The sequence below is a fragment of the Mandrillus leucophaeus genome, unplaced genomic scaffold, assembly GCF_000951045.1.
Source record: "Mandrillus leucophaeus isolate KB7577 unplaced genomic scaffold, Mleu.le_1.0 Scaffold186, whole genome shotgun sequence".
Classification (NCBI taxonomy): domain Eukaryota; kingdom Metazoa; phylum Chordata; class Mammalia; order Primates; family Cercopithecidae; genus Mandrillus; species Mandrillus leucophaeus.
Genome location: NW_012101876.1, coordinates 2,637,354 through 2,652,474, shown reverse-complemented (window position 1 = coordinate 2,652,474; position 15,121 = coordinate 2,637,354). Strand labels below are relative to the sequence as shown.

The 15,121-nt window shown below is 40.1% G+C and overlaps 1 protein-coding gene across 1 annotated transcript in view; it reads right to left on the bottom strand.

Moving 5' to 3' along the window:
* Positions 1–14,609, bottom strand: part of DAZL (deleted in azoospermia-like) — a 60,217-nt gene extending 45,608 nt beyond the window's left edge. Inside the window, exon 1 of the mRNA XM_011977931.1 lies at positions 14,394–14,609. Within this exon, the coding sequence (XP_011833321.1) occupies positions 14,394–14,510 (117 nt within the window). The 5' untranslated portion in view covers positions 14,511–14,609. The remainder of the gene's footprint in view (positions 1–14,393) is intronic.
* Between the last annotated feature and the right edge of the window lie 512 nt (positions 14,610–15,121).

The following is a 15,121-nucleotide window of genomic DNA, read 5'->3' as shown; positions in this document are numbered from 1 at the left end:
AATTGAAGAGGACACCAAAAAATGGAAAGATATTACATGTTCATGGATGGGAAGAATCAATATTGTTAAAAATGTCCATGCTACCCAAAGTAATCTATAGACTTAATGCAATCCCTATCAAAATACCAATGACATTCTTCACAGAAATAGAAAAGGAAATCTTAAAATTTGTATGGAACCACAAAAAGACCCACAATAGCCAAAACTATCCTGAGCAAAAAGGACAAAACTGGAGGAGTCACATTACCTGACTTCACATTATGATGCAGAGCAATAGTAACCAAAACAGCATTATACTGGCATAAAAACAGACACATAGACCAATGGAACAGAATAGAGAACCCAGAAACAAATCTACACATTTACAGTGAACTCATTTTTGACAAAGGTGCCAAGAACATACGTTGGTGAAAGGACAGTCTGTGCAATAAATGGTGCTGGGAAAACTGGATAACCATATGCCAAAGAATGAAATTGAACCTCTATCTCTCTCCATATATCAAATCAAATCAAATCAAAATTGATTAAAGACTTAAATCCAAAACTTCAAACTATAAAATTACTAAAAGAAACCATTGGGGGAAACTCTCCAAGACATTGATCTGGGCAAATATTTCCTAAGTGATACTCTACAAGCGCAGGCAACCAAAGCAAAGCAAAAATGAACAAATGGGATCACGTAAGTTAAAAAGCTTCTGCACAGCAAAGGAAAAAAAATCAACAAAGTGAAGAGACAATAAACAGAATGGGAGAAAATATTTGCAAATTCCCAATCAGAGGATTAGTAACCAGAATATGTAAGGAACTCAAACAACTGTATAAGAAAAATCCAATAATCCAATGAAAATTGGGTAAAAGATTTGAATAGACAGTTCTCAAAAGAAGACATACAAATGGAATCAGGTATATGCAAATGTGCTCAGCATCACTGACCATCAGAGAAATGCAAATAAAAACTACAGTGAGATACACTTCATCCCAGTTGAAATGGCTTTTATTCAAAAGGCAGGCAATAAGAAATGCTGGTGAGGATGTGGAGAAAAGGGAACCCTCTTACACTGTTGATGGCAATGTAAATTGGTACTATCACGATGAAGAACAGTTTGGACATTCCTCAAAAAACTAAACACAGAGCTACCATTTGATCCAGCAATCCCACTGACAGATACATACCCAAAAGAAAGGAAATCTTTATATGAAAGAGATATGTGCACTCCCATGTTTATTGCAGGACTATTCACAATAGCCAAGATATAGAAGCAACCTAAGTTTTCATCAACTGGTGAATGGATAAAGAAAATGTGGGAGGCTGGGCGTGGTGGCTCATGCCTGTAATCTCAGCACTTTGGGAGGCCAAGGCAGGCAGATCACAAGGTCAGGAGTTTGAGACCAGCCTGACCAACATGGTGAAACCCCATCTCTACTAAAAAAACAAAACAAAACAAAACAAAACAAAACAAAACCCACAAAAATTAGCTGGATGTGGTGGCGCACGCCTGTAATCCCAGCCACTCAGGAGGCTGAGGCAGGAGAATCTCTTGAACCCAGGAGACGGAGGTTGCAGTGAGCCGAGATTGTGCCACTGTACTCCAGCCTGGGCGACAGAGCGAGACTCCATCTAAAGAAAAAAAAAAGAAAATGTGAATGTGGTACATATACACAGTGACAGTGGAGTAGTATTCAGCCATAAAAAGAATGAGATCCTGTCATTTGCAACAACATGGATGGAACTAGAGATCATTGTGTTACGTGAAATAATCCAGGCACAGAAAGACAAACTTCACATGTTTTCATTTATTTGTGGGAGCTAAAAAAATTAAACCAATTAAACTCATGGAGATAGAGAGTAGAATGATGGTTACCAGAGGCTGAGAAGGGGAGTAGGGTTGTTTGGCAGAAGTGGGTACAAAAAAATTATTAGAATGAATAAGATCTATATTTGATAGCACAACAGGGTGGCTATAGTCCATAAAAATTTAATTGTACATTTAAAAATAACTAAGAGTATAATTAGACTGTTTGTAACACAAAGGATACGTGCTTGAGGTAATGGATACCCCGTTTACCCTGATTTGAGTATTATACATTGTATTCCTAAATCAAAATTCTAATATACTCCATAAACATAAACACCTACTAGGTACCCACAAAAATTAAACATCAAAAAAAATAAAAGCAGGCCCTTCATATGTGCTATATTGGCACATGTTAGGAGGTCAAATAGTGAGGAGTAAAACTGAGAATAAAATATTTAAGTGTAATCAGGTTCCATCAGTATTTTAAAAATTAGTAGTCTGAGGAAATGTGAGCTTGAACCAGAAACAGAATAAAAAAATACAAAGGTGGTGAAAATTAGATAGTTCATGTTAATACTGACTGGCATCTCTCCAATATAACAGAAAGAAGACATCTAGTCCATTGCATAATTTTGATCACCAAAGAATAATATGGATTACACACAGTTGGGTGAAACCAACTGGCATTAGGCTGCTCACCAAGGAAGGATGGAAAGGAAGCTTGGTACACTAACCACTTTCCATAGGATAATCATGTGGTTTCAGAAGAAAGTGAATGTAAATGCTTAATTTGGGCACTGAAGTAAGTAATATTGTGGGAATTGTACAAACAAGACAAAGAGATACTGGGTAAAATCCCTCGAAAGAGGGATAGTGGCAGATATTGTAGGCTGGCTGGCCTAAAATCAACATCTAACTCCTTCTCCCTCACCTGTCTCAACTACAGAGCCTGTAAAAGCTGGACATTTGGTTTTCTAGCCTCTGTTACATTGAGGGGACCAAATGACACACTTGAGATAAATGTGACACAGGCAGAAGCCCTTGGGGGAGCCCCTAGTGTGTCACTTTCTGAATAAAAAGCCAGAGCCTCTTGAAGAGAAAGCCCCTTGCCCGTGGTCCCTTCCTCTTTTCTTCTTGGACATGGTAGTGAGGCTTGGAGGGGCAGCAGCCACTGGAGGACCATGAACTGGCTAATATGGATGTGAAAATCATTACATTAAAGATGGAGAAGTAGAAAAAGAGAAAGAGCCTGGGCCTTTGATAGCATTCTTTCTGTAACAGCTCTGCTTAGGTTAGAACTTCATGTTACATGAAACAAACATCCTGCCTTAACTACCATTTTTGGAGTCTTCTTCATTTGCATGTGAATGCAATGTTAACTGATACAGTGGTCAAAGAAGAGAAAGGTTTTAGATTTAAAATAAATACATAAATGTAAGCATGCATGTTTGAGAGCTTCTTGAGTGCTGTAGATATATCACTTCTGCTGACACTAGTTAAGATCCTATCATTTTATAATCAAAGGTGTGTCACTTATTCTGTAACTACTCAATATCACTGCATGGAGGAAATCATGAACAGGGAAAACATGGCAGCTCAAACATCTGGAGCCATCTGTGACTTGGCTTGGGATTGGAGCTAGCTATATAACCTACTACTCAGATGGCTCTCTTTCCCAGACATTGCCTCTGAGCAGGGAGCAGAAAGGGCAGCCAATAGAATGCTGTATACATTGCCAAAAATGAAGGAGACCCATTTTGATAAGGAGCCTAGGGTCTTCTCAGAGGGAAGACTCTGAGACTCCAATCCCTGCTCTCTGAGATTCAAAGTTAGGGACACATGATGGGGTAAAACGAGATGGCTTTGACCAGGAGAGGTGGTTCCAGTGCAAAAGAACTCAAAAGACATCAAAGAAGAACTCGCTGAAAGGAAGAGAAATTATGACTTGTTGACTTGGCTACTATACAGGAATCCAAGAATTTGTAGGGTTTGTTGTTTCTGGTCCTGTAGCTGACTTATTTACTGTCCACTCAAATTCAGTGCCCCTCACTGTAGTACTCCGCCTTATGAGAGGATTAAATATCTCCAGCCTATGAATTTGGACACCACACTGACTGTAGTGTTTGTTTTGGCCAATGAAATGTAGAAACAGTGATGTGTGTCAGTCACTTCTGGGCAAGGCAGAGAGCTAGCTAGTATGCGGTATACTCTGCTCTTTTTCCTCTGACTGGCGATGCTCCAGATGGTGGCTGCTCTGTCAGTTGAAGTTGTGGAGTGAAGATGAGGCAGAGCAGAGCCACAGCAGACCCACACGGGCCAGGTGAGAAAGAAACCTTTATGATTATAAGCCAATTTGATGTTGGGATTGTTCGCTTCTGCAACAAAGCCCAGCTATGCTGACTCCTCCAATGGGACTAATGGAGAGCACTTGATACTACACTCAAATGAGATCCTCTGTGCCTACAAGCTTTAAGTGCTTCATTTCTCAAGCTGGGTTCTACAGAGGGCTAAAGCTGTGCCAAGTATTAATACAATTCAGTGGAAGAAAATTGATACTAGTGAATTTCTTTCTTCTTAAATATCTAAGAAAAATATCAAACCTATAGTTATTCTTAATTGCATGGGATAATTATCATTAAAAATGGTATGACATTACTGAGAACGTGGCTGTGGTAGAATAATGTTGAGAATTAGCAATTGGTGCTCTTTTTACATTCCTCCTTCCACTCTAAAGTTGTATATCAAAATAATTTCGTTTACTTGGACATTTCACCTCTTCTTTCCCCTAATCCAGGCACCCTCTCCACCAGGTAGATAGGGGCACAGAAGACAAGAAAATAAAGATGGCATACTTGAGTCTTTAACTGGTATATGTTGAAAATTACAGAAGTAGTTAAAGGTAGAGCTCATGGGATGCAAAGGTGTATGTGAGAAAAAATTGAGAGGAACCATTTGAAAGGGGTGCAGCATACAAATGAGAGACCGTAAGCTCCTGCAGAATCAGCACAATGTGATACCAAAGGCTTACAAAAGTTAAGTATGGGCCTTCTGTGCTTCCAGTAGTGATCCAGAGAGGACTGCCAATAGACCCTTGTCAGCACAATTCTCATCAATTGTCCAGCACAAGTGACGAGCATCCTACCATGAGTGGGTAACAGTCAGGATGCTCAGAAGCCTCCCTGAAATGCAGGGTAGGGCATGGGTACCTGGTGGTGATGATGGTGGCTTGAAGGGAAAGCTCCTGCCTGGACCAAGCTGGGATGAAAAAAGTCATCTGGATGTGGGTGGCCAGCCACCCAGGTGCCGAGGCAAGAGATCGAGGGCACGAGCTGTTCCAGTATAATAAAATATATAAAATAAGAATAGTTATACTAGATATAGATAATAGATATGACTATGTATGAATATCATTAATCATTAATTTGTAGAAATTACTCTTTACTCCAATATTATAATAATCCTTGCTTTACAATTACAACTTAGGAAAAACCAGGCCATACAGAGATAGCAGCTGAGGGGACACAGTGAGAAGTAACCAGAAGACAAGAGTGTGAGCCTTCTGTTATGCCCAGGCAGGGCCACCGGAGGGCTCCTTGGTCTAGCGGTAATGCCAGCATCTGGGAAGATGCCTGTTGCCAAGCGGATCGTGGTCTAGCAGTAGCGTCAGTGTCAAGGAAAAACACCCGCTACTTAGCAGACCAGGAAAGGGAGTCTCCCTTTCCCTGGAGGAGTTCAGAGAAGACACTACTCCTCCACCTCTTGTGGAGGGCCTGACAGAAGTCAGGCCCACCCACGGTTATCCAGAGGCCTAACCATCTCCCTGTGATGCTGTGCTTCAGTGGTCATGCTCCTAGTCCGCTTTCGTGTTCCATCCTGTACACCTGGCTCTGCCTTTTAGATAACAGTAGCAAGTTAGTGAAAGTACTAAAAGACTGTGATATGCAGAAATAATGGCGTAAGCTGTCTGTCTCTCTCTCCTCTCTTTCTCTCTGCCTCGGTTGCCAGGCAGGGAAGGTCCCCCTGTCCAGTGGGCACATAACCCACGTGACTTTACCTATCATTGGAGATGGCTCTCACTCCTTACCCTGCCCCTTTTGCCTTGTATCCAATAAATACCAGTGCAGCCTGGCATTCGGGGCCACTACCGCTCTCTGCATCTTGGTGGTAGTGGTTCCCCAGGCCCAGCTGTCTTGTCTTTTATCTCTTTTTCTTATGTCTTTATTCTTACAATCTCTCATCTCCGCACACGGGGAGGAAAACCCACCGAACCTGTGGGGCTGGACCCTACATCTGGCAATTCCCCAGTTCTTCTTGTTCCTCAGGAAGTCAAATCATGCCTGACACAGAGGCAGGATGTTTAGTCTGCACTTTGCTACATGGACAGCATTTATCTAAGTCTGTGCTAAGTATTTTTCATTAAAACTTATTTTTTGTCTTAAATTTTACTTCAACCCTCCAAAATTGAAAACATATTTTCACACAAATAGTTGTATGTATTAACAAATTCTCATAGCAGCATATTTCATAATAGCCAAAAAATGGAAACAACCCAAATGACCATCAACGAATGAATGGATAAACGAAATATATTATATCCTCCATACAATGGGATACTATGCAGCAATAAAAAGCAGTGAAGTACTGATCCATGCTATAGTGTGGATGAACCTTGAAAACACCAAGCTAAGTGAAATAAACTAGGACAAAAGGACTCATATTGCATAATTCTATTTATAAGAAATGTCCAGAAAAGGCAAACTCAGAGAGACAGAAAGATTAGTGGTTGCCAAAAGCTGGAGAGAGAAGGGAAACGGGGAGTGACTACTAATAGGAATGGGATTTCTTTTGGGGGTGATACAAATATTCTGAAATTAGTAGTGATAGTTGCGTGACTTGTGATTATACTGAAAAGCACATTAAAAGGTTGTGGCACATTATATTTTAATCAAAAATCAACTTGTAATATTTAGTTTTCATTGAATTTAGAAATATTTGTGCTACCTAAATTTGATCCTTGTGGATCCGATATTGAAAGTTTTAAATAAAAGGCAGAGTCTTGATACTGCTGTGTCTATCTCAAACATGAAAAAAAAAAAATGAGTGCTTCAAAATGAAAATGAAAATCACAGACTTTATTTGTTTTTTTTTAAAAAAGGAAGTGAGCTATTTAGGATGAAACAATTGAATTTTGGAGAAGCCTGCTTCACTAGTCCTCAAAGTACACTGATCATATTGTTTTTCAGTTTGAAGGAAATACTGTTTTTTTCAGATTATAACACAGTAAAGACAAACTTTAGGAATGGACTAAATGCTGTCCTTGATCATCAACATTATTTCTAATATTAGCCTCACAATTTCTAAAAAGTCACAAAAACATTACTCTCATGAAAAAATTTTGGTGAGGCATAATTTATTCTAAAAAGTAAAACAGATGATCTTGATATAGTTTATTCTTAACATAAAAATGATTTTTTTTGCTTTGTGCTATGAAAAATGACACATGTAAATTAAATGTTGATCATTGGCTCAATTAACTGATCAGTGTTATTTTTTCTGTCTTCATTAATATAATCAAAGTATGCATTATACCTCATGAGCTCTCCTTAATATCCTGTCAATAAATTACACTTTCAAAAGCGTTCTGTGGCCAAGCAAGTTTGGGAAATACTGCTGTGGCATAGTTCTTTGCACACGTTTACATCAGAAAGCTTTACTTGGCAGTATGTTAGATGGCTAAAGGAATTTACAACCCCCCAAATTTCAATTCCTTATTTTTAAAAAAGAGCTCACTTTCCATATCTCAGGTGGGTCAGCACCTCAGCTCACAGTCAGCATGACAGCAGTTCAGTTTCTAGATTCACTTCAGCGATTTCCTTGGAGGGCATTGCAGTGTTTTGTGTGGGCAACTAAATGCACTGCCCAGAAGCAGCATGCCTCTTCCACTCACATGCCATTAACCAAAGCAAATTATATGACCACACCTAATTTCAAAGGGGACAGGGACATGCAATCCTACTGTGTGCCTGGAAGGAAGATAGCCCAACTAGTGAATGGCCCTAGTGTCTATCCTCTAGTCTAGCCATTGTCCAATGGAACTATAATGAGAGTCACAAAAGTAATTTCCAACTTACTAGTATCACTATTAAAATTGTGAAAAAGAAGCAGTTAAGATTAATTTTAATAGTCCATTTTACTTAAACAAATTATGGAAAATATTTTAACGTGTAGCCATACTAAAATTATTTAGATATTTTATTCCTTTTTCTCTACTAAGTCTTTGAAATCCGGTGTCTATTTTATGCTTACAGCATATCTCAATTTGTACTGGCCGTATTTCAGATGCTCAGTAGCCATATGTGGCTACCATATGGATAGTGGAGCCCCAGTGCTTATGGCTTGGGAACATAGCCCTAAACATGACCACAACTATGAAATTTCCTTAAAGAGACATGTTTTAATTTTAAAAAATTATCACGTATATTTTAGTATAAAAATGATGTTTTAATGAATTTTTACTACCTAAACATTGCTCTGGGAAAAGGTCATGTAAACCCTATGGCCCTGCTTCTACTAGCATATTACCTTGAACCTCACAAAGACTGGACCAGGACCTGCAGACTTCTGTTCAGTTTCAGGAGATTATTTGGAAGTAAGTCATGTGGACTTGCTGAGCCTCAGTTTCCTCATCTGTAAGATGGCATGCTTGGATGATATAATCTCTAAAGCACATTTTAAATTTTCAAATTGTAAGAGTCTTATTAGAATGGCTTTCCCCTTATCATGACTAGGGCTGGGTTTTCTTGTTTGTTTGTTTTGTTTTAAGAAAAAAAATGGCCTGTTGCACAGTGACCTATAGAGTAACCTGCATGGGGCCACTTTTTTCCAAAGAGGAGAATCGCTATGCCCTACCCCAAGAGCTAGCCATCTAAATTCCATCATTACTGGGCACCCATTGGCAAAAGGGGGTCTCTCAAGTTGAGAGACACAGACAGCTTCTAAGATGCTGTCCTGAGCATGTCCCTTAGAAAGAGTAGCCTTAGGTCTAGGAATTTGAAATCAAGACTTGTTGGCAGTGGGTGCCTATAAATGGAGGTTTGATAAACTTCTAGCATTGCCACTGGAATTTCCCTGGGCATTTCACCTCAATGCGGGGGGATAATGTCCAGTGTCTAAATGATTAATCATCCACAGGGTGTTTCAGAGGCCAGGGTAAGATTGGAACAGTAAAGTGGGAGGGGAATGAGAACTTCCTGCTCTCAACCCATGGTCAGTGAACTAGTTGGTTGAGGACAAATGCTAGCGCCTGAGGATGGGATCTCACTTTGGTGACTGCGGTGATGCTGGCTCCCCTTTGGGTGGATTTCTCTCAGGGAGATGTTGGCTTAAAAGGGCCTAAGGGCACAGGCTCTGCACACTCCTAAGGAGCTGCCCAGGCTTTCTTCAGACATGGATGCTTCAGGCACTTGTCTTTTCTCCTGAAGATTTTTAAAGCAACAGCGGTGGAAACAGAAGTGTCTTCCTGTGGCCTGATCTGAATTCACTCACAAAGCAAATTTCAGTTCCTCTAATTATTTGAAATCTCCTCACAGACAAGGCACCAGGGTTAATTAGTAGAGTTCACCTACTGTCAACTGAGCACCTGGGAATAAAGAATTTAGAACCAGGTCACTAGGTGAGTGTAATTCACTGTGAGTGTGCAGGGCAACGTGGTTTATTTAGAGATATTAATAATGGCTTTTTGTCATATATAGATTGAATATGTACAGTATTTTCTACTCTCTTTCTTCAAAGTCATGTAAAAAATACATTGAGTGTTTTTATGAGACTCTTGGGCCAGGCACCGTGACTCACACCTGTAATCCCAGCACTTTGGGAGGCCGAGGCAGGTGAATCACAAGGTCAGGAAATCGAGACCATCTTGGCTAACATGGTTCAACCCCATCTCTACTAAAAATACAAAAAATTAGGCGGGCATGGTGGCACGTGCTTGTAGTCCCAGCTATTTGGGAGGCTAAGGCAGGAGAATCACTTGAACCTGGGAGGCGGAGGTTGCAGTGAGCCGAGATTGTGCCACTGCACTCCAGCCTGGGCAACAGAGCAAGACTTTGTCTCAAAAAAAAAAAAAAAAGAGAGAATCTAATTTAAGCTGTTGAATTTAAGCTGTTGAGCTCCTGTGTAGTTCAAGGAGGTGATAAATTTCTGCTTAAATAATAATATTAAGATTTCAGAATCTGAGCTAGGGTATTGATTTTTGAGACTTTATGCAGGAGCTCTCTGACCTTCAACATTTTTCTTACCCCTTTGGGCATAAATTTATACCCAGGCCTTGAGAAATGGCTCTCGTGTCTTAAAGAAAAGTGATAAAGAGGAAAAAAGAATGTGCAGTTCAGCTTTCATTCAACTGAGACATTTTATCAGTAAATTCCTACATTCTTGGATCGATTTCTGGTGAGCAGGACAAAATGAAATATGTGATGTAAGTTCAGGTAAGGTGAAGTGAGGCTGTTTACTTGACAAAATACCTGTGTTTTTGTTCTGTTACAGCTGGGTATTTATTTCTGAGTCTATGTGCCAAACAGTGTAATGAAGCAGGCCGGCACGAGGTTGAGCATTTGATGCATGGGGACCAGTTCTCATTCTTGTTCCATCATTCTTGAACAACCCTATGTGGGTGATATGCCAGGACCACCTCAAACAGAAAGCAGGCTGAGGTCACTGAGGGTTATTTCCACCACCTTCTCCATGCTTCAGCCCCGAGCTCACAGGCCTGGACCCTCTTGGTTTGGGTGCCTTCTTAGATCATTATGGGCTCCCAACTCCTGTCTTTGCCATCTGGTCTTCTCTAATTTCAGCCACTTCCCACCTTTCACATCCTGAGGTGCCCTGAACGTGCTCTGTACTTCCTCACACCCATGCCATCATTCTTGATGTTCTCTCTGATTGAAATCATCTTTCACCCTCTCTTCACTTGCTTGCTAGATGAACCCCTACTCATTCCTCAAGACCCAACTTGAATTTCTCTCTCTTTTGTAATGTCCTCCTAAAATCCCCCACTCCCATCCCTGCTATCCTGGCCTGAAGTAGCTGCCACCTCCTCCTGTGCCTTCAGAGCCTACTGATTACTTCCCTCTCTCTAGTACAGCACTTACCATGTGGTTTCATAGTGGCAAGTGGCTTTCTTTACACAAGTTTCTTACGCTTTCTGGACCTCAGCTTTATCATCCATAAAATGTGAGTAAAAATAGTGCCTACTTCATAGGGCTATGTAGATATGACACTTGCAAGGTCCTTACTTAGCACAGTACCTGGCACATGGTAAGAACTCAATCAATGGCTGCTATCATTATGATTGTAATTATCATTGCAATAACTCACTATATGGGACAGTGTGGAACAGTGGCAAAATACCACTTGCTTGGCAAGGTTTAATGGGGAAGACCAAAGCAGTAGTCTCCCTTTGTTCTACTCTATTCCTTTTTAGAAGTATTTTGTGAAAATTTCGAATATTCACAAAAGTAGAAGGCATAGTATAATGGATCCCCATTACGCATTACCCAGCTTCACTAATTATCAATACACTGTCATACTTGCTTCATCTATTCCTCCCCTCCCCACCCCTTACAGGTTTTCTTACTACTTTTCTACAGCTTTCTTTCTTACTACTTTTCTACAGCTTTATTGAAGGAACTTTATATATCATAAAATTCACACTGTAAATGTATAGTTTAATGATTTTTTATGAATTTATAGACTCGTGAAATTATCAACTGCAATCCAGTTTTAAAGTCCATTCCTTTTTTATTTAAAGAGAGCAAAAGCAACTCTCTTTCTTTTGTTGTTACCATACTTTACATTATTTTTAATAAGGATCATAATGAGAAGAGACAATGCTCACAGAAGACGACCAGGCGTGTATGGACATTTTTGTCTTTTCCATGTCTGCTATGAAAAAAAGTTGTGTTTTCTCCCCACTGCAAGAGTCTGTTATAGAAACAAGAAGGTCTTTGGACTTGTTTGTCTAACTCTTTTAATCTTTTCCTCCCACTGCGATAAAAACCATCTGTCATGCTGGAAAGGTGGAAGATAAAGAAATGGACAAACTATAAAATGCTGCTGGAGGCTGAAGATGCTTGTTTAATGTGTGTACAGAAACAAAACAGATAAGGTTAATTACAAGAGACAATCAAACTTAAGGCAGTAAGATACGATTCCTTTCTGACTTCAATTCATTACACTGCTTTGGTCAGCTTAGCACATTATATTTGCCGTGGAGACTGTAATTATTTGCAGGAACCACGACACAAGCTTTAATTTCTTCTTTCAAGTTGGTCAAAGCAATGATCAACTCTAAGCTATGTAAACAGTCTGGAGAGGGCACAACTATGGCTCATTCATTTGCTCTACAATTATTCAGTTCTTCTGATAGTTGGGATCATCCTAGTAGATGACCCTAAGCAGCTAGGTGTGGTAGAAAGAGCAGATGTGAGTTCAAATCATGGGTGTGCTATTTAACTCTAACTGTCATTACCCTTTCTGAAAAATAGAGATAATAGTTCTTATTGCACAGGGTTGTAAGAAGATTAAATGAGATCATGCATATGTGTATGACACATTGCAGACATTTAGTAACTCTTAGTTCCCATCTTTATCTAGGTATTGGTAGGGTCACAGATGTTTTAGGTCAGGTTCACTAGAAGCAGAACCCAAAATACGAATTACTTTTGTGAAAGTAATTTATTGAGGGAATGCATTTCAGTAAAAACCTATAAGGTGCAACCATCAACACAATCAATTTTAGAACATTTAATTACCCCCCAGAGCCCTGCAACTCCTTAGCTACTCTCCCGTTGTCTACCTGGTCTAGGCAACCAGTAATCTACTTTCTGTCTCTATGGATTTGCCTATTCAGGCCATTTCATATAATGTGAAATGTTATAGTGGAATAAAATCATATAGTATGTGGTCTTTTGTGAATGGAATTATATATTAGGTGGTCTTTTGATAATGGCTTCTTTTACTTGGTGTAGTGTTTTCAAGTTTTACCCACATTGTAGTATGTATCAGTATTTTATTCCTTTTTGCTGCTTGGTAGTGTTCCATTGTGTGACTATACCACTTTTTGTTTATCTACTAGCTAGTTTATGACCATTTGGGTTGTTTCCATTTTTTGGCTATTGTAAATAATGCTGCTATAAATAGTTGTGTATTTTTTTAAAACCCAGAAAATAAAAAGAAAAGCGTATAAGGGAGAGAGTGAAGCAAGACAAGGTAGGGGAAGAAGACAAGGAAGAACGTAGATTCAGGTGAAGTCTAGCCATGGCCTGATTCACAGGGGCTCGGGAGCATCAATAGCCAAAGAGTTGTTCCCCATTGAGACAAAGGGGCCAGGTTTTTGCATCTCATATCATCATTATGGACTGCCATGGTTGGGATTATGGAGTGTCACTTCCAGGGACAAGGGAGAATCCTGCCAGCTGAGGTCTATTCTCAGGACAGAAGAGGCATCTGTGAGCCCTTTGCAGTCAACCCTCAGAGAAACTGGGGCATGGTGTACTGGCCTGGTAAAAGGGATCTGGATGGGGCACTACAGCATCTCCTGCAACAGAGGCAAAATAGATCCGGACTCTGCCTTACAAAAATATTTGGGAGGTTATGAGATGTGTGAATCATTAGAGGAGGGGGCATTCTGCCACTCTTCTAGCTAGAAAGATTTTTTAAAAACAGACTTTGTGGAGAAGGAAGCAATGAGGCGGAAATATAGATGAGAAGATGAAGAAAAGACTTCACTGGTGTTTCTAGTTAGGGGAATATCATAGGTCAAGACTCGGGAGGAAAATCAAAATTCTTTCATTGAATGTTTCAGTTCCAGACACTTTGCTAAGTGCTGGGGCAGTATATTGTTTGATTTGAATTTGGATAACATTAAAGGGAAACATAAGAGATAAGTTTGAAAAAGTAAATCAAAAGCAGATTGGAGAGGGGATGTGTGAATACTAGCCTAAGGGTTTTAGAGTTTATGCTGGTGGTGGAAGCCACTGAAAGTTTTTGAAGAAGGGATGATCAGAGCTGATAATGATAACTAGGCTTATAATTCTTAAAGGTGCCTCATTGTTTTAAGGCTAAAGACCACACTCATTGCCCAGACCTGCAATAACCTGCATGATCTCAGCCTGGTCTGCCCCATGGCATCCTGAGACGTGCTTAGTATTGCACAGCCACTTAGGAGAGCTGGGTGTTCTCGGCCCCACCACTCACATGCAGCAGGATCTTGTGTAAGTCACTTAGCCTCTCTGGGCCATTATGGTCCTCTTTTATAAACTATTGATTACAGATAATAAATGTTATAATTTTAGAGCCTGAAGAGACCCTTGGGGGTCCTGGGCATCAGAAGATTCCCTGACAACTGATCTGGGCATCACATCATGCATGCAAAGGAAGATTTAACAGCACCAAAGCAGAGCCATACATAGGAGCACATAATCATTCAAGCTCCAGGACATGAGAGGGGAAGGAATCATCACCTCTGGGGAGGGCAAATTCCAGAGGGCCTTCTAGAGGTGACCCTTGAGCCATGTTAAAGATGGAGAGGGATCATACCTTTGGTAGAAGTAGCAGAGAGGAAGACATCAGCACTGGGAGACCTGGAGAGTGCAAAGACAAGGAGAAGAGAATGCTGAGGCGCTGTGCTGATGAGTGGTAAGGGTCTGCTCCCATGGGTGGACAGGTTGAAGGGGGCCTTGATAATCAGGCAGAAGTGATCATTTATCAAGGCAGGCTTGATAAATGAAAAATGAACCAGTGCAACTTACCCTGGCAAGACAAACACCGTAAAGGTGGTGTTTAAAGTAGTTATTTGGAGAACATTTGTTTTTGGTTTTTAAACAAGTAACCAGGAAAAATATTTAACTTTTTATTTTGAAGTAAACTTAGAGGAAAGTTGCAAACATAGTACAGAGATTTTCCATTTACCTTTCACGCAGCTTCCCCAATAACATGTCACGTACCGTAATACTATTATCAAACCCAGCAAATCAGCATTGCTAAAATATTATTAAATAATTTGCAGACATTATTCAAATTCCTGCAGTTTTCCCACAACTCTGTTGTTTTACTGGTCCAGGATCCAATCCAGGATTCCACTTTGCATGTAGTGATTGTGTCTCCTTAGTCTTCTCCACACTGAGACATTTCCTCAGGTTTTCTTTGTCTTTCATGACCTTGACACTTTTGGAGAGTCCAGGCTAGTTATTTTGTAGAGTGTCCCTCAATTTGGGTTTGTCTGGGGTTTTCTTATGATTAGATTGAGACTGTGGATTTTGGCAAGA